This window comes from Agaricus bisporus, assembly GCF_000300575.1.
Source record: "Agaricus bisporus var. bisporus H97 unplaced genomic scaffold AGABI2scaffold_15, whole genome shotgun sequence".
Classification (NCBI taxonomy): Eukaryota; Fungi; Basidiomycota; class Agaricomycetes; order Agaricales; family Agaricaceae; genus Agaricus; species Agaricus bisporus.
The window spans coordinates 473,296-494,838 of NW_006267350.1; the positions used below are offsets into that span (position 1 = coordinate 473,296).

General features: G+C 45.3%; 8 protein-coding genes across 8 annotated transcripts in view; 5 read left to right on the forward strand and 3 right to left on the reverse strand.

The window, feature by feature from the left end:
- Positions 1-2,034, reverse strand: part of AGABI2DRAFT_212415 (glycogen synthase) — a gene marked incomplete at both ends in the record, with an annotated part of 2,685 nt that extends 651 nt beyond the window's left edge. Inside the window, 4 exons of the mRNA XM_006457068.1 lie at positions 28-345; positions 400-739; positions 794-1,536; positions 1,588-2,034. Coding sequence (XP_006457131.1) covers positions 28-345; positions 400-739; positions 794-1,536; positions 1,588-2,034 — 1,848 coding nt within the window. The remainder of the gene's footprint in view (positions 1-27; positions 346-399; positions 740-793; positions 1,537-1,587) is intronic.
- On the reverse strand, positions 1,988-3,150 carry AGABI2DRAFT_195985 (hypothetical protein). Its single transcript, XM_006457069.1, has 5 exons — positions 2,951-3,150; positions 2,687-2,900; positions 2,358-2,637; positions 2,203-2,310; positions 1,988-2,157 (listed from the first exon to the last, which is right to left on the reverse strand). Exons 1-5 carry the CDS (start codon positions 3,132-3,134, stop codon positions 2,095-2,097), a joined length of 849 nt encoding a protein of 282 aa, XP_006457132.1. The 5' UTR covers positions 3,135-3,150; the 3' UTR covers positions 1,988-2,094.
- Positions 3,151-3,315: 165 nt separating this feature from the next.
- AGABI2DRAFT_123000 (hypothetical protein) lies at positions 3,316-5,714 on the forward strand (the record flags this gene model as incomplete). Its single annotated transcript, XM_006457070.1, has 13 exons — positions 3,316-3,397; positions 3,448-3,761; positions 3,813-3,939; positions 3,990-4,020; positions 4,074-4,153; positions 4,220-4,456; positions 4,516-4,733; positions 4,800-4,850; positions 4,906-5,036; positions 5,095-5,206; positions 5,274-5,458; positions 5,526-5,602; positions 5,665-5,714. The coding sequence occupies 13 exons, from the start codon at positions 3,316-3,318 to the stop codon at positions 5,712-5,714; spliced, it is 1,695 nt and encodes a 564-aa protein (XP_006457133.1).
- Positions 5,715-5,990: 276 nt separating this feature from the next.
- AGABI2DRAFT_123001 (hypothetical protein) lies at positions 5,991-7,152 on the forward strand (the record flags this gene model as incomplete). Its single annotated transcript, XM_006457071.1, has 3 exons — positions 5,991-6,016; positions 6,069-6,097; positions 6,158-7,152. 3 exons carry the CDS (start codon positions 5,991-5,993, stop codon positions 7,150-7,152), a joined length of 1,050 nt encoding a protein of 349 aa, XP_006457134.1.
- A 2,174-nt stretch (positions 7,153-9,326) lies between these two features.
- Positions 9,327-10,045, forward strand: AGABI2DRAFT_123002 (hypothetical protein; the record flags this gene model as incomplete). The annotated part of the gene is made up of 5 exons (XM_006457072.1): positions 9,327-9,381; positions 9,433-9,477; positions 9,530-9,651; positions 9,704-9,729; positions 9,784-10,045. 5 exons carry the CDS (start codon positions 9,327-9,329, stop codon positions 10,043-10,045), a joined length of 510 nt encoding a protein of 169 aa, XP_006457135.1.
- A 773-nt stretch (positions 10,046-10,818) lies between these two features.
- Positions 10,819-13,040, forward strand: AGABI2DRAFT_188826 (hypothetical protein). The gene is made up of 4 exons (XM_006457073.1): positions 10,819-11,144; positions 11,207-11,833; positions 11,886-12,758; positions 12,816-13,040. Exons 1-4 carry the CDS (start codon positions 10,849-10,851, stop codon positions 12,910-12,912), a joined length of 1,893 nt encoding a protein of 630 aa, XP_006457136.1. The 5' UTR covers positions 10,819-10,848; the 3' UTR covers positions 12,913-13,040.
- A 151-nt stretch (positions 13,041-13,191) lies between these two features.
- On the forward strand, positions 13,192-15,255 carry AGABI2DRAFT_123004 (hypothetical protein; the record flags this gene model as incomplete). Its single annotated transcript, XM_006457074.1, has 7 exons — positions 13,192-13,291; positions 13,346-13,432; positions 13,499-13,613; positions 13,673-13,707; positions 13,759-14,445; positions 14,520-14,804; positions 14,858-15,255. The coding sequence occupies 7 exons, from the start codon at positions 13,192-13,194 to the stop codon at positions 15,253-15,255; spliced, it is 1,707 nt and encodes a 568-aa protein (XP_006457137.1).
- A 148-nt stretch (positions 15,256-15,403) lies between these two features.
- Positions 15,404-17,614, reverse strand: AGABI2DRAFT_195991 (hypothetical protein). The gene is made up of 11 exons (XM_006457075.1): positions 17,400-17,614; positions 17,211-17,343; positions 16,966-17,154; positions 16,653-16,914; positions 16,477-16,600; positions 16,414-16,427; positions 16,175-16,361; positions 16,032-16,113; positions 15,704-15,976; positions 15,520-15,653; positions 15,404-15,455 (listed from the first exon to the last, which is right to left on the reverse strand). Exons 1-10 carry the CDS (start codon positions 17,608-17,610, stop codon positions 15,569-15,571), a joined length of 1,560 nt encoding a protein of 519 aa, XP_006457138.1. The 5' UTR covers positions 17,611-17,614; the 3' UTR covers positions 15,404-15,455; positions 15,520-15,568.
- Positions 17,615-21,543: the final 3,929 nt, after the last annotated feature.

The following is a 21,543-nucleotide window of genomic DNA, read 5'->3' on the forward strand; positions in this document are numbered from 1 at the left end:
GTTTCCAAACCTCAACCCACCACCCACACCACCCTCCCCACCCTCAAACGCATCCGGATAAGCCCTCCTCAACCCCAATTGCCTGGCCTTTGAATACTCAATCCCCAAATTCTTCCAATCCAACAACGGCGACAACCGTTCGACTCGATTACGTTGATTGATCCTTTGACGCCGAGTTTTGTTGGTAAAGGCATACAGATAATCAGCTAATTGGTTAACTGAATCTTCGACGGATTGCATTCGACGATCGACAATGTAACAGCCTTCTTCTTCAGGACGTTCAATGAGATCTTGCATAAAACACCCAAATCCAGAAAGATTGGTCGTAATACTCGGAATTCCCATCTAAAAAAAAAAATCATTAAATCGCATCACAGCAAAATAGGAAAATACACATACAACAGTGCATTCCGCAGGTGTATACCCCCACGGTTCATAATAACTCGGAAACACACCCAAATGACATCCCCTCACAAACTCTTCATAATCCAATGCCAAAATCGGATTATTACTATTGAGAAAATCAGGATGAAAGATAATTTTAACACGATCATGAGCATTGTTGAACAACTTGACACGTCGGATCTGGTTTAAAATCGGATCGTTGGGATCATCAGCCATGTTGTGCGTCGTGACAGGCGGAAGTGAGTTTCGCTTAAGCGCAAAGATACGTCGCTTGAGTAGAATTTGATCTTCTTCTGAAATCAAATCATCTGCAGTTGGAATGGATTTCATGTCGCTTGAAAGAGTAAGATGAGTTTGCTGCACAAGGACACAAGAAAAGGACACACACCCAGTGAAACGGGCGGCACGGTCAAACAAACGTTGACCGATACGATTTTGGATTTCAGTGACTGTATCGCGGAGCTGCTTTGTGACGGCTTGTCCTTTGAGAGCATCGATGGTATAAGAGTGGGTCGCGGCGGGCATGATGATAAAGGCGACGACAGTGACTGTTGAGCCTGCTTTCTGCAACTGATAGTTGAGGCGAGCGAGAGATTCGATAAACATGTCCACGCCCTTGTTCCTGTACTCGTAACGACCGGCAGTAAACAAGTAGATGGTATTATCAAGATCAAAGTCGTAGTGGCCATAGAAATGACCACGGATAAACTCGTTGATCTTGGCCTTGGCGGTGGCATGAAGATTTTGAAATTCATGCATGGCTTGAAATTTGACGACGTTGAGACCGTTGGGAAGGACTCCGTCGGGTTTGCGTTTGAGGAGATGCTCGCTTTCGTAGGCTGTGATGTGAGAAACGGTGGTAAAGACGTCGGCGCAGTGGGCAGCAGAACGTTCGATGCAGTATCTGTGGTAGATACCGCGTTTTCCGGCCTCGTGGTCGACGTCAAAGTATTGGAGATTGTTGTAAAAGTCGACAGAGCCAGCACAGAGATATCGGCCCAAGAGGGTGGCATGGGTGGTGAACACCGTGGTGACATCGATATGACGTTTGCGACAGAGGGGGATGGCGAGGCCAGCTTGCCATTCGTGAAAGTGGGCGACGATGGCGGTGGTCAGTTGGCGGGAGACGTACTGCAGGGAAGATCAATCAACAAGACCAGAGTAGAGAACAGCAAAACTCACATCGCCCAGGAACCAAGCGACGAGATAGCCAAAGACGATGGTCTCGTTTGTCTCGTGGTCGTTGGGAGGGCTGGGGATGCCAGCGAGGTTCCAGAGGTCGGCCTTCCACTCGTCGAGGCGGGGGTACATGCTGCTGGTATCAAAGAGAAGGACCTGGGGGTTACCCTCGATGAGCCAGCGACCGTAGAGCGCCTTGACGCCCTGGGCCTGCATGGACTGGAGAGTGGCAGCGAGGTGGGGGTCAGTGGGCTCCTCTGGCTCGACCTCCATCGGCGCGGTCTTGTAGGAGAGCGGGCCGATGAGGCAGTATCGGTCGCCAAACTCGGAGACGGAGACGGGCACTTTGGTCTTGATCACCGTGTAGATGCCCCCGACCTTGTTCGCGACTTCCCACGCACATTCAAACAGGACGGGCTGTCGGACATCGCGCTTGCTTTCAGCAGCCATGGCAAGATAATACAACGTAAAAAAAAAATTAATTATCCCATTTCTCACTACGACCTGACGTCACCGTGACCGTGACACGACCCCAGATACCACCGACGTAATCACCGACGACACCAGATTCACCTGCTCATCGTCAGCAACAGCGTGCACGCATGATTTATTACGCACCTGGTTGTTCGTCAACACATTCAACCCGCTAATCACCTCGCCCTCGGTCGACACACGGCCTTGAGAGTAGCGGGTCTGCTGAAGGGTCGCGCCGATCAACGAATCAATCTATGGTCTTTTGTGAGTTTTACATCAAGGCGGACAGCGTGACGCACCAGGCTGCCCAAGAAGCCGGCCAAGGCACCGCCCACGATCAACGAGAGCGTCACAGAGCTCCACGCTTCTCGGCACCGCACGTTCTCAACGACCAGAGTGGACGCCATCAGGACCCCGACCGCCGCACCCCCCAAAAGGGAAGCAAGCGTGCCGCCCACCGACATTCCTCCGTTGGTCCCAGGCGGAACTCGCTCAAACGTCGTCACCAGCCTCGGCTGCCCAGCAGACAAAATACCCAGCTCAGACGCCAACGTGTCCCCCAAACAGCATGCAAAATGGCTGTAGACCCGTCAGTTAAGCATCATGAATGATGAGTGGTATTACTCACCCAAGAGCCACAAATAGCAGCATTCGACTCCATCCATTGCCAACCTCTCTGTCCAGCGGACACCACTTACTACTGTCATACTCCACCCCAAACATGGCATTCCACATCACCGCCGCCGCCACCCCACACACGCTATTGCACAACACCTGCCACCCACTCCGATATCCCGCCTCTTGATACCCCTCCTCCAATCTCGCTTTGCGCTGCTTTCCATCTGTGTATATACATTCATACTTGCTCAAAAATTCAAAACTCAAAACTTACATTTCGTGGCCCGACTTCCGATGAGATAGAATCCGATGAGTGTAATACCAAATACCCATAGTCCTCCAGACAAGGTACCATAACCCACACAAAAGGCTGTCAGAGCACCACTGGGTGAAAGTGATTTTTTGCGTAAACCGTGAAGGCTCAAGAGCAACGCGAGTACGAGAGGTACGACTTGCATTGGAGAGGGAAGAACCTGTTTTTAATTAAAGTTTTCTCACGAGTTATATTGTTCTTCATCAACGCGTTCATATCATTCACATGTAAAGATGTCAGCTGATGGACTAACGAAAATCAACTGCCAACTGCGCAATCTCTCAACTGATATATAACCAACTAACTTCCTCTCCTTTCACACATCCATGTCTTCCTCACTCACTACCTCCCTGTTCAACTTTGCCTACGAGCACAGATTCATCATCGGCACCCTCTCCCTCCTCAACCGTAAAAATCCCCTTCCTCTTCCCAATTCCAAAACTCACCACAACTCACAGTAACTATCATCTACAAAATCATACTATACCCCCTCTATATCTCTCCTCTCCGACACATCCCCGGTCCACCCCTCTTCCCTCTCCTCAAATCAAAACTAAACCCATTTGCATATCTCCTAGCACCTATCAAAGGTCAATTCCCAGCCATCATCACTGGAGAAGCCGGCATCCCTCAACGCGAATGGCTTAAACATTATGGAGGCGAAAAGGGTATAATAAGAGTTGTAGGTCCTGTAGGAATTGAGAGACTTTTATTTTTGAGTCCGGAGGCTTGTGAAAGGATTTTGGTGAAAGAGTGGGTTGATTATCCGAGGGTAAGTTCCTATTAATAAATAAATAAAATACGATGTTGAATTTTTCGAAAGCCAAAGTTTATGAGAGATATTTTGGGATTGGTGGCTGGGTATGGGTTGTTGACGGTGACGAGGAATGAACATAAACAGATGAGGAGGATGATGAATCCAGCGTTTTCCTTACCGAATTTGGTGTCTCGTGCGTTCAGTTCAGTTCATTCATCTTGCGATTGATTGATGTTTTTGTAGAGATGGATGAATATCATCGTTCCATTGACAGGTACGTTTTTATTTTGAGAGAGATGACTACTAAAACCAACAGTTCTTGCACAGTTTATTAAAGATCTTTGATACTCAAATTTCAACTTCCAAAACCCCCGAATCAGGACTCATCATACCCACCTACGAATGGAGTAAGTACCTAAAAAACCTCAAACCCCCTCCCTCTCATATCTCATTCCCTTATCTCCTATTACTAGTGTCAAAAGTGACTCTCGACATAATCTGTTCCACAGCCTTTTCATACCACCCCAATTCCCTACACGATCCTCATAACGAACTCGCAACAGCGTATGAGAAATTGATAGATAAACAAGATGGACCGAATTTGGCTTGGTTTATTGGGATGGTTTCGGTTGTACCTGGGTTTTGTACGTTTGTGAATAGTCGATTTTCTTGGAGGATAAGGAAATGGATACGTCCTCTTCCTGAACTCGGTAAGCAAAAGAGCATCTTTCAATAATTTTTCAATTTCATTTATTTAATCATAATATAGGTCTCATTGCGGTAGTCATCGAATCTATGCATCAAATTCGTACTATATCAAAAAGGATGTTGGATCAAAAGATGAGAGATGAAAGTCATTCGGATGTGATGGAAAGAGAGAGAAAGAAAGATATTATGAGTTTACTTGTGAGAGCTAGGAAAGAAAGTTTGGAATCTCAACCGAGGGGAAGTTGGAGTTTGAGTGATGAAGCTATGATGGATCAAGTCGTGCGTTATCTCTCTTTTGCTTTTTTTGCTTTGAAGTTGAATTTTATTTTTTATTTTGGTTGGTAGTTGACGTTTTTGGGTGCTGGACATGAAACTACAGCTTCTGGACTTGCTTGGGTAAGTCAACACCTCAACTCGTATTATTGTATGTGGGAGATTACACTTCTATCAGACGTTATATCTCCTCGCCGCCAATAAACAAGCTCAAACTCATCTTCGCGAAGAACTCACTCCGATATTTAACGATAATCCTAAACCGGAATATAAATCCCTTAAAGAATTGCAATATCTGGATAATGTCATGTACGTCGTTTCGTTTAATGCTATTTTTTTTTTAGTTTTTGAGACTCATTGTAAATAGAATGGAAGGACTTCGTTTGTTTCCTCCGGTACCAATGACATTTCGTCAAGCTGCGAAAACAGATTATATTGATGGAGTACTCGTACCTAAAGGGACTTTACTTTATATTCCTGTACGTTCATTTTTTTCCTTATCCTTCCTTATCGTTATTCATACGCATTTTTTGAATGAATTTTAAGATTCGGGTGATTAACACTTGGAAATCAACATGGGGTCCAGACGCAGAAGAATTCCATCCAGAACGATGGTCAAATCTATCAATAAAAAACTATAATTCGCAATATTCATTTATGTCTTTTATTTTTGGTCCTCATGCGTGTATTGGGAAGACGATGGCGATTATTGAGATGAAAACAGTTATTGCGTGAGTCATCCTCAACACCTTTTTCTTGTGAGAAGAGATTTAATGGTTTATATTTATGTTTTATTAGATCTTTGATTGTGAATTTTGAATTTGATTTGGCTTTTGAAGGACAGATTCCGAAACCGACTGCTGCGGTAACGATGAGTAAGTTTTCATCTTAATGCTACAAAGTGTATTGATTTGATTGATTGGTTTTTTGATACTAGAGCCGAAAGATAATATGCCTTTGAGAGTTCGTCGAGTTAATCGTGGTTAGTAGTACATGATGGATGACCCCCGTATGATTTTGAGATGGAGATTTTTTGTATGAAAGAAAGAAATGGTATTTTTATCATACGCGTTCAGAATGAATCCATTTCAGAACGAATGCGATCAGGTGACCGGTGAAAGAAATAAATCTCCTTTTGATGAGTTGAACGTAAAGATTGCAGCCAGCAGTGCAGATGGAAACTTGGGCCGCGTGCGAAAAACCGGTCGAGTACAATGTTTTTTGATGTGCAGGGTTGTATACACTGCTTCCACTTTGATCACTATGCAACTCTTACACGCACATCCCGAGTAGGCATTTTACTATGCCAGATATTAGCTCTGCTGACAATATCTTGAAAAGCTGGAGCCAACAACCGGTCATTCACGTCTGTGAGTAGTCTACGAAAATTCTGGCCTGGTGCTTATTCTGACTGCTTGTATATCATGTAGACTACAGAGAGCGCCCGCCCGCACGGCATGAGGATGAGTCTCAGGTGGTTGCACCGCTAGTAGTGCCGGGGTATGGCGCTGACCGTAGGGAATCGCCGTCCTCGGCGTCACAGGTTGTGCATCATTATGCCGATGTTTCGCAAGTCACCAATCCTTTTGATGATCCTCCAAACCACGAGGATGCAACGATGACTGATTTCGAAGAAACGCGTCAAGAAACTCCCCATAATTCTCCAAGAAATAGTGACCCTCCTCCCCAGGAAGCAATCCAGGAACACCACGAATACCATGATTCTTCCTATGACAATCTTACTTCTCACGGTTACAATTCGACATTTCAATCTACGTTCAGATCTCTCGTTGGCCTACCACCATCACCTGTACTCACTGAGTTTGCCATCCAACAACCTGCTATACTTCCGGTCACAGATACGGCGTATCCGGAATACATTCATGATACGCTAGCTTATGTTTTTGATCAACCTCCTGCCAGAAGAAACTACTACCCTTTGTGGAGTCATGTGTTGGAGTATTGGTTTCCTTCAACTCAGGGTTTCGAGATTCTAGAGGACTGGGATCCGAAGAAGTCGAACGGTATGGGCGGGGAATCATTCTCAACAACGCCAAAACAATCATTTGCAGTATTCGATGTCACTTCCCCGACAGAACCTTTCTTATTTGTGAATGTTCATAATGCATTAGCGGTGAATGATTTCACGAAGAGGCAAGCAAGAATAACTATGGATGAAACTTTCGAGACACTGCGGGCTTGTTCGTTTGGTGCTGGGTTCGAGACACTTTGTGTGATTAGCACCGTTGGTGCTAAATGGGGGATGGTTATGAGAGAGACTGGGTGGTTGGATAGCGATTTGAATGGAGATGGAGACTGTGTTGGGGTTTGGGAGGAAGATATCACTACTCCCGAGTCGTTTGATGTTGTGAGGTATTGTTTCGAGGGAATGAAGAGTAGTATTCAGAGAAGGAGACAACGTTGAAATGAGTTTTTATTGTCAGTGTGACCAGATCGATGTAGTACTAGTCAAGTTCTTGTAGTATATATGTGTCGCTTAAGCTTTCATTTCTGTATATCCATATTCCCTACCGATTTCGGAGCCTGTTCATCTGATACTCGTAGAAGTGGTGGATTTAGATAGGTGAGTTAGATTTTAGCTGGTTTCAGCAATCAATATTCATCAATCTTTAGCAAATTAAATATCTACCCGTTGCACAAAGAATTCAAAATGACAGATGTGGCAATCCGGGTGCTAGTCGCCGCACTTTGAGGTGGCGCTCCATGATCAACGCTCGGAGGATTCGACACTGTGGAGTACGAACACACCATGAGTTGATGCCGCACTTCTACTTCTGCATGAGAAATACGGTGCTTAGCGATTGATTCTGATCACCAGTGAACAACATACCTGTGCCGGATATTTGGGGATTAGTGCTAAAGCCAGATAGAGCATTCATTGGAGTCCTAATAACACTAGTGAGTCGATGACAGTGATATTTTTACATTTAAGCTCGTCGGGAATGTCGGAAACGAACAAGACTCGAATGGTCTCCTTGGTGTCCTCTCGGCATCTTATCACGTACTCGGGATGAGATCTATAAGGACCCGGGCCCCGATAAGCGGTGTTTTTGGACACCACGAGTGCTTCACGTTTCAAGGATAATGGCAAGATGAAGCTGACTATTGGTGGGACTTGTAAGCATAGTTAGGTTAGTGCATTAAAGCAGATTCTAGACTTATTTAAGCGAAAATCAGTGATTCTTAAACGTCTACATAGAAACTCTAAGTATGGAAGATTGATAATGCGTGCTCCGTTGCAGCGCCCAATCGAACGGTTAATTAGTTGAGAAGAATCATATATCATAAATCAGAGAAGGTTTTTAGCCCAGTGCATCTTTCCTTCCCTTTGCTTCCTGCTGAGGAGCTCAGGCTTCTCTTTCTTTCAAGTCATTGTTGTAAACTATCAGTGCCTCCGGAGTACTTTTGGTCGCTTTCACTGCCATCGTTTACCTTTTCGCCAACTTTTCGCGCTCTCGACTATTTGAAGTAACGATTTACCTGTGCAACACTGTCTTAGTACATGGTGCCGGGATATGTAGGTATACATGTCCGAGTTTCGGGCTGCAAATACTTACTCAGTCTGTTTGGACAGCAAAGGCTCGTACCAAGCACCATGGTGGCTTGTGCGACGCTACTCGTATGTTCCATCACCAATTTTTCCCCCAATCATCAATATAACCTCGTCAGGTATATGATCATTTATGCACACTTGACCAGGAAGTAAGTACTTCAATAAAAGTCCGGATTGAACAGGTCGCCGACCAATGCTGCATGTAAACTTCAGGTCGCACATGTTTGGAGTAACCCGCTCTCAGGTGGTTCAATTCTTTTCATGTTGAACCGGTATTTGCCCTATGTGGATACGTTCATGAGTCTCAACTGTGCGTTTCTTCTTTGATTTCAATCAACGTTCTTTTTTCTATCTAATCTGACTTTAGTGCAGGTTCTGTCGTTAAATGATCCCCAGGTAAGTCGGCTGTCGAGCTAAGGACGGATAAACTTCAAATTGACGACGCGTAGAGTTGCCTCAAGCAAAACACAGTGTTGACATGTTGGTGCCAATTGACTTTTTATATTTTTTTCTTTTTCTTTTTTTTTGCTAAAGCCGAAAATAGGGTTTATCGTGTTTGGGATCATACTTTCCGAAAGTGAGTATTGGGCGGCTCGTCTACTGCCTGCCTTGGCTAAATCTATTGTAGCGATCCTTATATTACGAACAGTTGCGCTCTGGGGAAGACGCAGAATAATTATAATTATCTTATGTTGTAGTTCTGGGGCAAGTGTACCTTCTCTCCGGCTCTCGTGTTTCCAAGATCACTGCTTAATTGACTATCTTTTCTAGCTGACATTCATACCAGCGATCGTAATCACAGAACTTGAAATTCGATCTCTTGAATGTATGAATTTTATTGCAGGTACTAGTACACGCAACAGACTCAGCTTTGGATCACTTAGATATTCCCTCTCTACTTCCTCATCTACCGGGATGCCGCTTAGGACGTGCGAGTCCCATTATCATCTTTTCATATATACTTCTAGCGCTATCTGAGACCAGTATGTGCATGTTACTGCTCCAGATGGTGTCGCGCCTGAAAGATGTCGATGTGTCCAGCTGTTGGCATACTCACAGCAATCCAGGCTTACCGCTCTCGTGCGTCAGCTCTTGAGATTTCTATAAAAGAATTCTAACCGGCAAAGTTAGTTCGATTTTCTCATTCACCCTGGGTTAAGCAGATGTACAAGGATGGTAAGTTCCTCGATTGTTCAAACGTGGATGATGATCAGAATTTGAAAACCAGGACTTTTATACTACGTCTATGTATTGGGTATATTGGTCCCTGCAATCTTCCTGGTTGTGTTGTCTAATGACTATGTTACAGCATTATCTATTGCGAATGTGCTAGTAGCTGCCCTTGCTCCCGTGAGTGAGTTTCAGACTAATCTTAAATTCCATCAATGACTTTTTCCAACAGCGATATCTTGCAAATTGGTTAGCAACGTGCGTGGAATAAATTTCAGAGAAGGCCTTTACTTTTGTTGACCTTCATTCAAGGCCTCAAAGGGTCGTCCATTCGGTGCTTTGCAACAGAGTGTTGTTACAAATTCTTCGACAACGGACAGGAACCTTGACGAACCGACTTCCTGTTGTTTCTCCAGATCAAGATCAACGACGTCCAATACCTATGTTCACTTCGTTTATAGAGAATGAAGAAATGGATACGAATATCACGATAGCATGTCCTTCTGACGATAGTCCCATTGTATCTTCTTTCACTGCTACGTCGACTAGACATGCTGTATCACATTCGACGTAGAAATCCAGGGCACCTATGTCGGCGTAACGATGTACTGGTAAGCTTCACCAACGGTGGAAAACTAACTAAGGTACTCACAAATCTGATAGAAAACTTTCGCGTCAAATCAACGCTTTTAATTTGGAGAATGTTGTAATTTACTCATGTGTGACTTCGGGATTTCGGAATTATACTTTGGTTTTCCGAACCAATGATTTTCATGGCCTTTAGATTGAGCAAATTCGACAAACAACCCAGAATAATGCGCTGATAAACAAAGAACGAGCGAATGTGGTGGAAGACAGCCAGAAATATATTTGAAGAAACCGATACTGATGGTAGGTAGCGAGTCAGAGTAGGCTTACCTTGTGACGGGAGAAAGCATCCAAAGCTTTACCTAAGGTCGCAGAGTCTCTGGATATGTTGAATCTGGTCGAGTAAGTGGAAGTGATAGGCTCTCGGAAGGCGATTGAAATCATACGGAGCACCAACCCCCTTTACCGATTCTGTCCATGACTGAAAGGATTTCAGGTTATTTTGAGCTGAGTTGTAAAGAAAGATCATTGATCTGGATTTTCAAAATGAATATCATATGTGCCCAGCCCATTCGGGAGACCTCGCTGAGGAATTAGTATAGGAAGCGGCGTGATGTGTTTGTCGAATGTTTAGAGCAAACTCGAAGAAAAAGACTTGGCAAGTTACGATCAAGAAGTCCTTCCCACGGGTAATTTCGTCCGCTTGTGTTCTCTTTCGGTCTGCATTCTGCATCATTCTCTCCCTGTAACTTTTTCTTTCAACCTCCGGAAGGTCATTGTTTGTGAGCTATGCCTACCATCCGTCGTCGCGGCGGTTTGATACGCATTGCTGCCTTACTGGCTATCGGCCTCGTCATTCGCCTAGTCTTCTTTTCCTCATCCTCAACTCCTTCAAGGTCCTCTCAGTCATACCAAATCAAGGAACACAGCTTTATTGAACGTGCTACTCGTTCAGATAAGTCTCTGAACGTCCAACGCTATCCCTTCTTGCAGGCCCGGTTCGGAAGAGATGAGAGACCTGATATTTTTGACGATTTGATTTATGGAGGAATGCTGGATTATTGGACGAGATTGCAACTACCTTTGTACGTCATTTCTCTTTTCAGGCATATATTTGTTTAAGGTGGAACTTGCCATGTGGGTGTAGTATCACCAACAAAGACACGTCGTCTACAGACGCCCAGCATGTCTTCAGTGCGATCGATGAACTTCTCTCGCTCAACGGTTGGGTAGCAGCGCTCTGTCCAACTCTAATCCGTCCATTCGGCCAAAGTAAAATGGGTTATGACGACCTCATTGGCGAAGAAAACTTGTACTATATTGCCATCATCATCCATTCGGCAGACCACTTCCTCGTGGATCAATTGGCGGTTATAGTCCAAATGGCAAGACGTCTAGGAAGTTCAAATATCTTCGTTTCAATGGTCGACTACGATTCTGCTGATGCGACGCAAACGCTTGTCGATCTATGTGAAGCCGTACTCATGCTTCTCAACGTACCTTTCCGTATTCGACGCGTACCCGGTATGACTGTCGACCCCGCTGCTGCGTATTACCCTTTGGAGGAAGCGTATATGAGGAATCTGGCTTTGGAGCCGTTGCATGAGCTCAAGACAAAGCGGAGTGTTACGTTCTCGAGGGTTGTGTGGTTGAAAGGTTTTACCTGTCCGAATGATATACTCGAAACTTTGAAGATTAGTTTTGAGAATCAGGCAGCGATGGTGTGTGGGATGGATTGGGCGGAGCACAATGGTTATTTTGTGTTTTCCGACAGGTAATCCTCTTTATATCTTTTCTTTTCGGCGCTGACAGGATGAATTTGACAGATGGCGGACGCGCGATATTGAGGGAGATCAATTCCGACAGTCAAGATCAACGTCTAAACCGGATGCTGTACCGCCAAGAGATAAACAAGGGGCATTACGCTATGCCCAACATCTCCCCTTCCAAGTCTTTTGCTGCGAATCCGGTACCCATGTCGTTGACCCTACGCAATCATATTATAAAGACATCAAATATCGATCTGGTACCGAATTTTATAATCTTAGCCGGGCTGATGGTGTACCTGTACGAAATTCGGACGCTTCTTGTCTGGACAGTAGTCAGGCTTGGTTTTGTCGAGACCTTTGGGTACAGGCTGCTCGTGATGCGATAGAAGAGGAAGGTGATAGAGTGGGGAGTGGTGCTAATGCTGGTGGAGGGGGCGCCAAGGTACGTAAGCGGAATGATGAAGAGGTGAAAGAAGATATGGTTGAGGATGAAAATCAAAACCTCGAGCTGGAAAAACAAGAGCTCGAAGAGAAACAACATCATCGAGAAGAAATCAAAGTTGCCGTTGCTGGAATTGAAGGTTTGGAAGAAGTGAATGATGGTGGTGCAGCGGATAGGAAGAAAAGTGATCCTGATGCTAATGCTGGTTCGGATTACGATGCTATACCGCCTGAAGAGGGAGGAGAAGACGTGCCACCGCCGCCAGAGTTTGACAAGCTGTTGATACCTAATTCAGCATTCAGGCCAGCGAGGATACTTGTGAACCCGCGTTGTCCGACAACTTATGCAGGCGTCACGCATACTCAATTGGCGAGGGATTTGTTTGAGGCGAGGGATGGTGAAGACAAGGACAAACCACTGACATCTGGTAAATATGTGCTGGATGACTGGGAAGGAGCGCCTGAGAGTTTCGTCTGCCAGGAACAAAGGTGAGGCGGTTAACGTTTCCTTTTGTACGTATTTTTCTGATTGTTGACCGTTGTCAGACATACTGGTGGGCGCAAAGCACCTAAAACACAAAGACGGCTCAAGTTTTCAATTGATGAGGAATTGAACAAGCTTGATGAGTCGCCATCGTCCTGAGTGGGGTTTAGATTAGCATGCGCATTGTATGCCTTTGTGTGATAGCATGGGGATGGTCTACTAGATGTGATATGGACGTGTAGCATTGTCACTATTATTGCTCCTTAATAAGTATATTTATGTTCGGTCGATAGCGACGGCTGCCTGATTATGATACGCCGCCAAGGACCTGCTCTTTGAATCGTTGACCAGTGCGCATGTCCGTCACGTGCTGACCGGTGCGGTCCCCGAAGTGTGTCATATATATGTCGAGCTGCTCTCGTCCAACGTCCGCTGCCCATGCCTTTCCACCCACCTTTCATGTCCGAAGCTCACAATGGCCAGGCAGCGGAGCCTCGTATTCAGGTTATGGCCATCGTCCTCGTCATCTCTCTCCTCGGTCGGTATCCATCATTCAGTGCCCTCTGCGATTGTTAAACTCTCCCTATCGCAGCCGTATCCTTTCCTGGCATCTCCATGCTAGTCCCCCGTTTTCGCATACCTGGCATCTTTTTCTTCATTGGGAAACACTTTGGTACAGGTGGGTGTTGTTTATATTGGTTTTTTCACGATATCCCGAGATTGATCTTCACATAAATTGCAAAAGGTGTTATCCTGGCCACTGCGTTTATCCATTTGCTTCAAGACTCGTTTGGAGCCCTTCAAAAAGGCCCGGTCAAAGAGCATTTTGGTAACATCGGAGACTATACAGGCCTCATCATGTTCGTGCGGTATCCTGTCTGCACGCGGCCTATACGACCCTGACGATGTTTTAATTTAGTCTTGCATCTCTCCTCAGCATTTTCCTTATTGAATGTCAGTATCTTAAATCTTTTCGAACGAATATTCGTTGAATCGTTATCTTAGATTTTTGCAATTCTTATGTTGAACATCTACACTCCGAACCGTCCCAACCGTCTTCACCCGAAAAATCTCGAGAATCTTCCATAGAGCGTTCACCGCATCCCGCTTTCTCGCCCTCGACAGCAGTAACATTACAGGTTCCTTCCTTATCCACTTCGACATCGCAGCGAGGTAGATTAGAGACTAGTGAGAGTACCCCACTTTTACATCATCACCCTCGTATCGCACCACCCTCCACTCATCCCCAGCACAACCATGCGCACCACGTCCATTTACCTGCTCTCGTGACCCAAGATGGAGCAAGTGTGGTTCCATTTGAGGTATTGACGAATTCACCTCGGATTCTCAAGATGCGAGGCTGCACATGTATGCATTCATGTGTCTGCGCTCCTTCTCAAGCTTCCTTGTTAAAAGGTGCGGTTTCTCGCGATCGTTCAAGATCTCGTCCCCGTCTCGCTAGCACTGTGAGTGTCACTTCGCCGACTTTGGATTTAAGCCGTGGTAGAAGTGAGAGGGTTGGGCGGACCATAGATCGGGAGGAGGAGATGGAAGGGGAGGAAGAACAAGACGAAAAACCATTAATTGGAAGAAGGCGACAAGTCATCGGATTATTGGTTCTGCAACTAGGAATTATGATCCATTCACTTGTCATAGGCCTGACTTTGGCGATAGCGGCCGGTAGTGATTTTAGTGAGTCTATCATCGCCATCAAGCTTCTGCCATCGTATTGCCCATCAAGCTATTTCTAACTGATCCTATCTCAGCTTCGCTCACGGTTGCTGTGGTGTTTCACCAACTATTCGAAGGCTTATCGCTTGGGATCCGTATTGCCGCACTTCCACCACCGCCTTCTACCGATGTTGAACTCTCCGCTCTTGGAATGAAGTCGCAGTCCAGTGTGAAGAAAGGGTTCTTCCAAGGTTTGCTTGGTGCCGGATGGTCGTTGAAGGTCATTATGGCTATTCTATTTGGTATAACGGCGCCAGCTGGGATGGGTATAGGAATGATTGCATTCAAAGTTGGAAAGGAGAAGGAAGGCATTGAACTTGGTAAGTTTCCGGTTATTGTGATGATTAGAGTTTTGACGTGAATGCACTCTCAGCTCGAATGTATCTGATCCAAGGAGTGATGTCTGCTGTATCAGCCGGAATGTTGATATATGCATCCACCGTAGAGATGATTGCGGGAGATTTCGTCTTCGGAGATGTTGAAGGACATAGTCATCACGATCATGGCCATTCGCATGATCTCTCTGCATTAGGGAATGATAAACCGGGAAGAGGTGATCGTTCTCGAGACGATCGTAGTGGTGGGGTTTCAGGGGATGAAGAGATGGGCGCAAATGACCTGACTAATGGAGAAGACGATGGTGACGATGATGATAATCATCATCTACATGACCTACCGCATCGTCATGGGAAGCTTAGAAAGAAGTTGTTGGCAGTATTGAGTCTTCTGGCTGGTGTCGGAGGAATGGTTTTGATTGGATTGGGAGAGTAATTTGCTCTTATCCTCCCCACACTCCTTGTCTCGTCACCTTCGATTTTCACTTTTGAAACACCCTTTCAACAGGTGCTTTCTACATTTATTATAATCTGCTCGTCCCTGTTCTGCTATCGACGACATCACTTTGTTTTTTTTTTTTGGCTTTTTTATGCTACGGGATTGGCTTGTATTTTGTGTTTTCTTATATACGACTGCTGTCATTAGTGTATAGTATTTATGACTTAGAGATGGTCCTTTAAATATGACGATGTAACTCACGACGCGTAGGGGACTAAACGTATAAGACAAAGACAGCTCTTACGTCAAATCAAGTTTCAAGAATAGAGTTCTGAATCAGTTGTTTTGCCTCTTCTGACCGAGGTACAATTCTACACTCAAATGCTTCAGGGTATCTGCTGGACATTAGCAGGCCTCACAAAGCAAAGGACCTTTGAAAACTCACATAATCAAGCCGTCTGTCATCTCCGGTCTGATTTCTTTCTCTTTCCCATTCTCATCCAGGGTCGGTATAATATCATAAACCTTCAAAACGTGGGCAACCGTCAAGAAAAAAGACGCATCAGCGAAAAATCGCCCAGGACAAATTCTTCTACCAAAGCCAAATGATGCGACGCTCGGATCCCGTACCGATGGATCAAGCTCGCCATCCTTTAGGAAGCGATCCGGGTTGAAAATGGAAGGCTCTTTGTAGAATTTAGGGTCATGAAGAAGTGACCTGAAGTTCATTCAGAAATATGGCATAAGAGTTTGATGTGTCGTTTGCTACCCACCATGCATTCCCCAGCACAAAAGTACCCTTCGGGATATAATACCCATCGTAATCATCCGCATTAGAACTCATATGGGCAATTCCTAAAGACGATGAAGTTTGAATGGTCTGACTCTCTAACAACAGAAGAATAACCATGCATACCAAGGGGAGCGATAGGTTGCCACCGTTCAGACTCTTTTAATAGCGCACTGATGTACGGAAGACTTGATCTATCGTTGATTTCAGGTAGACGACTACCAAGAACCCGATCGAGCTCAGCCTGGGCTTTCTTCTGTACATCGGGATAGATTGCCATGGCCATGAAAAATGATGTCACCGACGAGACCGTCTAACAGAGTCATTTAGAAAGCCCCCCAAAGCCAGCTCTTCGTGATTCTCACCGTATCTGCGCCTCCTACAGATAACCGTAAGCATTAGCAAAAACTCAAGCACATGAAACTTACCGATAAACCCATTGGCACATGTACTACGTCTCACAGTTTCTTCCTCTTTGCCCTCTGGGCTATCATCATTAAGTAGGTCCTCCAACATGGTCGTAGCAATACAAGGCTTAGCTGTTCCCGCTTTCTGTGCACGCCGTCAATGTCATATATGGCAGCAAAAGATGGACCATTGGCACCATTTGTTCTTTTACACGGTCCCAGAGACTGTTGGCGACGATTGAGTTGATGTCACGCCATACTTTTGCTTTCCTCTTCCATTCAGCTCCGGGAAACCAATCTGGGATTCTTTTCATGACAGGAAACATGTCCACTAGGAAGGAGCCCGGATGGCCGGCCTCAGCTAGTCCTGCAAATGTGGTCTCTGTATGACCGATATACGATTCGTTTTCCCGTACGTCCATGCCGTATAAAGTCTTTAGAATACTGTCCGCAAAGGCACTATTCGAGCACTATGAAATTGTTGACTCTCATACAAATGGAAAGACCCACTATCGGATGTGATACCTAAATTTCTCTGGAGATTCCAGTAGATTGCGGACAAAGGCACGGGTAGAATCGATTTGGATAGCGTGATATTTATTGACGGCATTAGGATGGAAATGGTCATGAAAGTGACGGCGATGTCGTCTCCACCATGGTCCATATTGCTGAAATCCAAAAGTGTAATCCCAGCCCATCCTGCGAGGATCTAAATCAGTATACGCAGTATTTTCTACGACGCAAATTACACGAACATTTCGTTCAACATCACCAAGCGAGGACGGTCAGAATAGTTAGAGGACCGCCGCTCAAAAATGTCGTATACTCGTTCGAGGCTTCCGAGGATGAGAAAACCCTTCCCAAATACTTTGAAGTAGATTATATCACCTCCATCTCAAGTTAATGAACAGCAGCAACATAAGTCGAGGATGGAAAAGCTTCACCATATATCTTGAACCATTTGTCATACTCCAACCAGGCCTTATGTTTGGGAAACGAGAAGTAACTACCGATGATGGGGTAGCCTTTCGGACCTGGTGGAAGTGGCAGGTTGTTTGGGTTCTCTCGACGTTCTTTTATGTATCCGTGAACAAACCAGGTGCCGAGGGCAACACCAGTGAGAATGAGTAAGTCTCCACTTGAAAGGAATGGCATGGTTCGATGATCCAATCGAATATGCTGGCAGGTTTTATAGCTGGGGTACCTATGGTTCCCACAGTTGCCTTCTTATTAGAAAGTGCGGAAGCTCCAAGTCCTTTAAAATCGCAGGAGTATCGCAGAACGGATCGGTATAGATCTCGTTATATTTAGTCAGGTCTATTCTCATAAGACAGCTGTGGGAACCACAGGTGCGGTTAGTTGTTACTTTGCAAGTACTTTACCATACGCATCCTTCACCGTTGAAGCGTCAGACTTGCACCGGAACCAATTTATTTCCCCTGTGGTGAAATGGTGCCGAACTTCGAGGGTATCTGCCAGTGGGGGACCTCAATGAAGCCTTAAGGCTCACGTACATGATCAGAATCCAGTCTGGCGGTACAGATGGTGGATCTGTTACTTCAAAGGTAGCCATGGCCATCGGTGCCGTTACACATGCCGGCCGCCACTCAATGTCACTGTTAACCAAATTTCAAGGCTACTCTCGGAGCATGCCGCCACCTGAGGCCTGGAGCTTGAACTGCCAGAGAGACGACTGCGCATTCGGGCTACGAAGATATAATTTTTTTTCTTTTCTATGCCGGTGACGTTCGCGACTGCAAACAAGGTCCATGTTCGTGCTCAAACATATTAGGAATATTTGGAACGCCGCTTTTTTGTATATAAACGCTAGTGAATGCTAGTAGGGTTCGTAACTGAGAGTGGTCCGTTCCCATCAACATATATTTAATTCATTAGAGAGCCGAGCAATTAAACGCACGCTACATCACTTAACAATCCGCATCGCGTCCATTTACCTGTTCTAGTGACCCAAGATATAGTAGGTGTAATTTATTCGAGATATTGACGAACACACCGTGAGCCCGAAACAGTGATGCACCGTTCATGAACCCCGTAAACGTTCATGTGCGAAATTCATGAACGGTCAATGAACCGGCCATTCCCAATGGGCTGATAGTATGAGGGTGTAATTGCATTGTTTGACGAGACGACCGAGAAAATTCTCTTGCGAAGGTAAGAAAGTGTACTTTTGAAATTCATTTGACCTTTTTGTAACTATTTATACCCTTACCATCAAACATGAGTTCATGTTCACGTTCATATGAAGCGTTCATGAACGGTGCCTTAAAATTCATGAACGTTCATAAACCTGCCCAACACTGCTGGCTATGGTCAGCACCAAGTTTCTCCGCGATTCGGGACAGCGCACCTGAACACGTTGCGGAGGGTAGGAATGCTACGAGTTAGTGGTAGAATCAGAGCTGGGTGAATTCTTGGGTTTAGGGTTTAGTTTCTTCTTTTCAATCGTCTGTACAATGGGATTGAATTCGTGCTTCCTCTCTTCGTTATGAATTTCTGCACAAATACCTTTGAACCCTATCCAAAGTATACACTCCAATACTCTGGTCAGTTCGTCATTCCTATTCGCCGGCTGGGTCAATTACGACATTGCATTGTTTGTGGTGAGGGAGATTTTATCAAGGAAGCGGCAACTGTAAATAAAAAGCCTGGCCCCATTCTCGATTGCGTTGCGAACCTTGTTCAGAAAGAATTGATTATAACCGAGGACATAATGTATGCCTTGACTCTGATAGTGGCCTGACGTGTCGGATAGGCTCTTCTAGGACATTTGTTCGTAGTCAGATTTTGGAATAGTGGAGGAATTGACGAGGTCAACGCAGAAGATACAAAACGGTTGCGTTTGCCAAAGGAAGGGGGCATTCATGGCCAGGGTCAAAGTCAAAGGTGAGTGAAAAAGGCCGACATACTCCTTGGCTCGTGTTTCATTCTCGAGGCTATGTGTTCGGTGAATCTGCGCCTATGTTTGATTAAGAACAGCTTCACATTGGGTGTGTCCTCGAGTCCTTGTTTGTTTTGTTTTTTGCCGGATCGCCGTCTTACATGAATGTAGTGTCCGGCTATATCCGCGCGCCTATCACGTGAGACCGCGCTCTGTGACGAGATGAAGTCTAACTTAGAGACAGCGACAAGAAAGGATCCAACAAGACACCCTCCGAGTCTCCGCTCGCAGAAATTAAGTCCAGCGTCGCCCAGACACTGCAGACTCCACCCTTGAACGTCGCTTCACTCACGTCTATCACTGCTGCACAAGATTCGCTCCCAGAGGTGGAAACCTCCTTCCAATCATAGAGTCTATCTACATTCTTCTCAATTTATCAGAATCCTACGCCACAGCGCTTCAGCTTGCGAAGGAAGTCAGTGAACAGATCCTGCAGTTCAATCACAGAAGTTTAGATCCTCTTCTACCGAAGTTTGGTATGCTTTCGATGCGCATATGAACTCGGTAGCGAGCTTGCCGACACTCGACTGTATGTGCTACCACTCCCTTCCCGGATTTCCTTCTCACGTTGGACACAGGCTTTTACTCTCAACACAGCGTACATCCTCTCTTCAGCGTGATGACGAGTCTTCGGCGGCTTTCATCAGCTGTCACAGTCTCTTTGACAAAGCTGACAAGCTCATATCCATGACCACCTTCTGGCGCAGAATCAGCAAGTCTCAGTTTGCTCGCTTTATCACAACTATCTCGGGTTTATCAAAGTGGTTTAACTCAAGGCTCGTCTGAACTCACAGCAAGCTATTCGACATGCATCTCGAATCAGTCACGCACTGCGCCTAGTTTCTACCAGGCCGTACTCAAGTTCTACATCGTCGTTGAATTCTACTTGGGTAAGATCCTTGATTGGAGCCTATTGAGACACTCTGTAAGTTATCAGCAAAGGCTCTGATCGCTTACTTCAACATAGTCAAAGGTATGTTTCCTTCAATCGATTTTGTTTAATTGCTCAATGCTTGAAAAATTCCAGCAGTTCGGATAGGTTCATTCAAACTACACTCTCCAAACACTCCAGCGCATCGCCACCAATAAAATTTACAACGTCTCCGTCAAAAGCGTCACCAAAACAACCGGTATCTGTCGACTGCCCCTTTCCTATTCGCGCATCTCTCCCTCCACAAACTTCATCTCAAATTCGAAGATGATGCGGAGTATATTGTAGGAAACACTGTTTGCGATGGTGCAATTGAAGGCAACACCGTTCATGAAAATGATAGATGGAATGTACGGGGCACAAGAGAGGTTATGGACCATAGATTAGTGAAGTATGTGGCGGAGGAATTGCTTTTTATTTGGGTAGGCATGATCAAGCGTCAAAGTATGTCTATCTTTTCACACTCAATTTTATTCTTAACGGCTGCATTTCCTCAGGGGGTCCTCCTAGGTGATATTCTACTACATGGCTACTGGATTCCGATGAGATTCATTGCATTCAAGTTCTCCGGAAAGACTTCGGTCGCGCCATATAATTGCGTTGGCACATGTCCGGGGGTGTGGCATTAGCTGAACGTCTTCCCCTTGCCCCAAAGGTGGGATTGGATGAGGAGAGAGCTGTGCAACTGACGCTGATCTCATAGATTGCTCGGTACTTCTGTTTTATGTAACGAATCGAGCGCATATCGCACGGAAACATTACACGTTACTGACTAGTGACTCGTCTATATAGGTTTGACTGTAAACACTTAGTAATAGGAGATGATGATCTTCAATATCCCCCTCTCCCACCATTGTCTACGCCCTCCTGGATCCAATTCATTTCTCAAAGTCTCTATGATTTCTTCTCTGGCCACTTCAACTTCGGCCTTCACATTACACTGGAGCTTTTCAAGCCTACCATACACATCATCGTGGGTTTGAAGCGCTTGAAGATCACGAGAACGACAAAACATTGGAGCAACCAATATGCTTAAAACAAGAGTGCGAAGGCTGCAGATATTCATTACATTCATGAGCCCTCCAAACTCGTAAGATGGTAATATCCCACTTGTTCCAAGCATTAAGGTGTGAAGGTTGGCATTGTGTTTGAAATCCCAACTTCGGGGATGGCCAAGTTAATTTCAAGACATATTCAT

Coding starts and splice junctions, on each gene's coding strand:
- AGABI2DRAFT_188826 (XM_006457073.1), top strand. CDS start 10,849: ATGCCTACCATCCGTCGTCGCGGCGGTTTGATACGCATTGCTGCCTTA. Junction 11,145..11,206: donor ACGAGATTGCAACTACCTTT/GTACGTCATTTC, acceptor ATGTGGGTGTAG/TATCACCAACAAAGACACGT. Junction 12,759..12,815: donor TTCGTCTGCCAGGAACAAAG/GTGAGGCGGTTA, acceptor GACCGTTGTCAG/ACATACTGGTGGGCGCAAAG.
- AGABI2DRAFT_195991 (XM_006457075.1), bottom strand. CDS start 17,610: ATGCCATTCCTTTCAAGTGGAGACTTACTCATTCTCACTGGTGTTGCC. Junction 17,344..17,399: donor CAAATGGTTCAAGATATATG/GTGAAGCTTTTC, acceptor CTTGAGATGGAG/GTGATATAATCTACTTCAAA. Junction 15,977..16,031: donor TTTGTGCTGGGGAATGCATG/GTGGGTAGCAAA, acceptor AATGAACTTCAG/GTCACTTCTTCATGACCCTA.
- AGABI2DRAFT_195985 (XM_006457069.1), bottom strand. CDS start 3,134: ATGCAAGTCGTACCTCTCGTACTCGCGTTGCTCTTGAGCCTTCACGGT. Junction 2,311..2,357: donor CCGGCTTCTTGGGCAGCCTG/GTGCGTCACGCT, acceptor AAAAGACCATAG/ATTGATTCGTTGATCGGCGC. Junction 2,158..2,202: donor ATGTGTTGACGAACAACCAG/GTGCGTAATAAA, acceptor GACGATGAGCAG/GTGAATCTGGTGTCGTCGGT.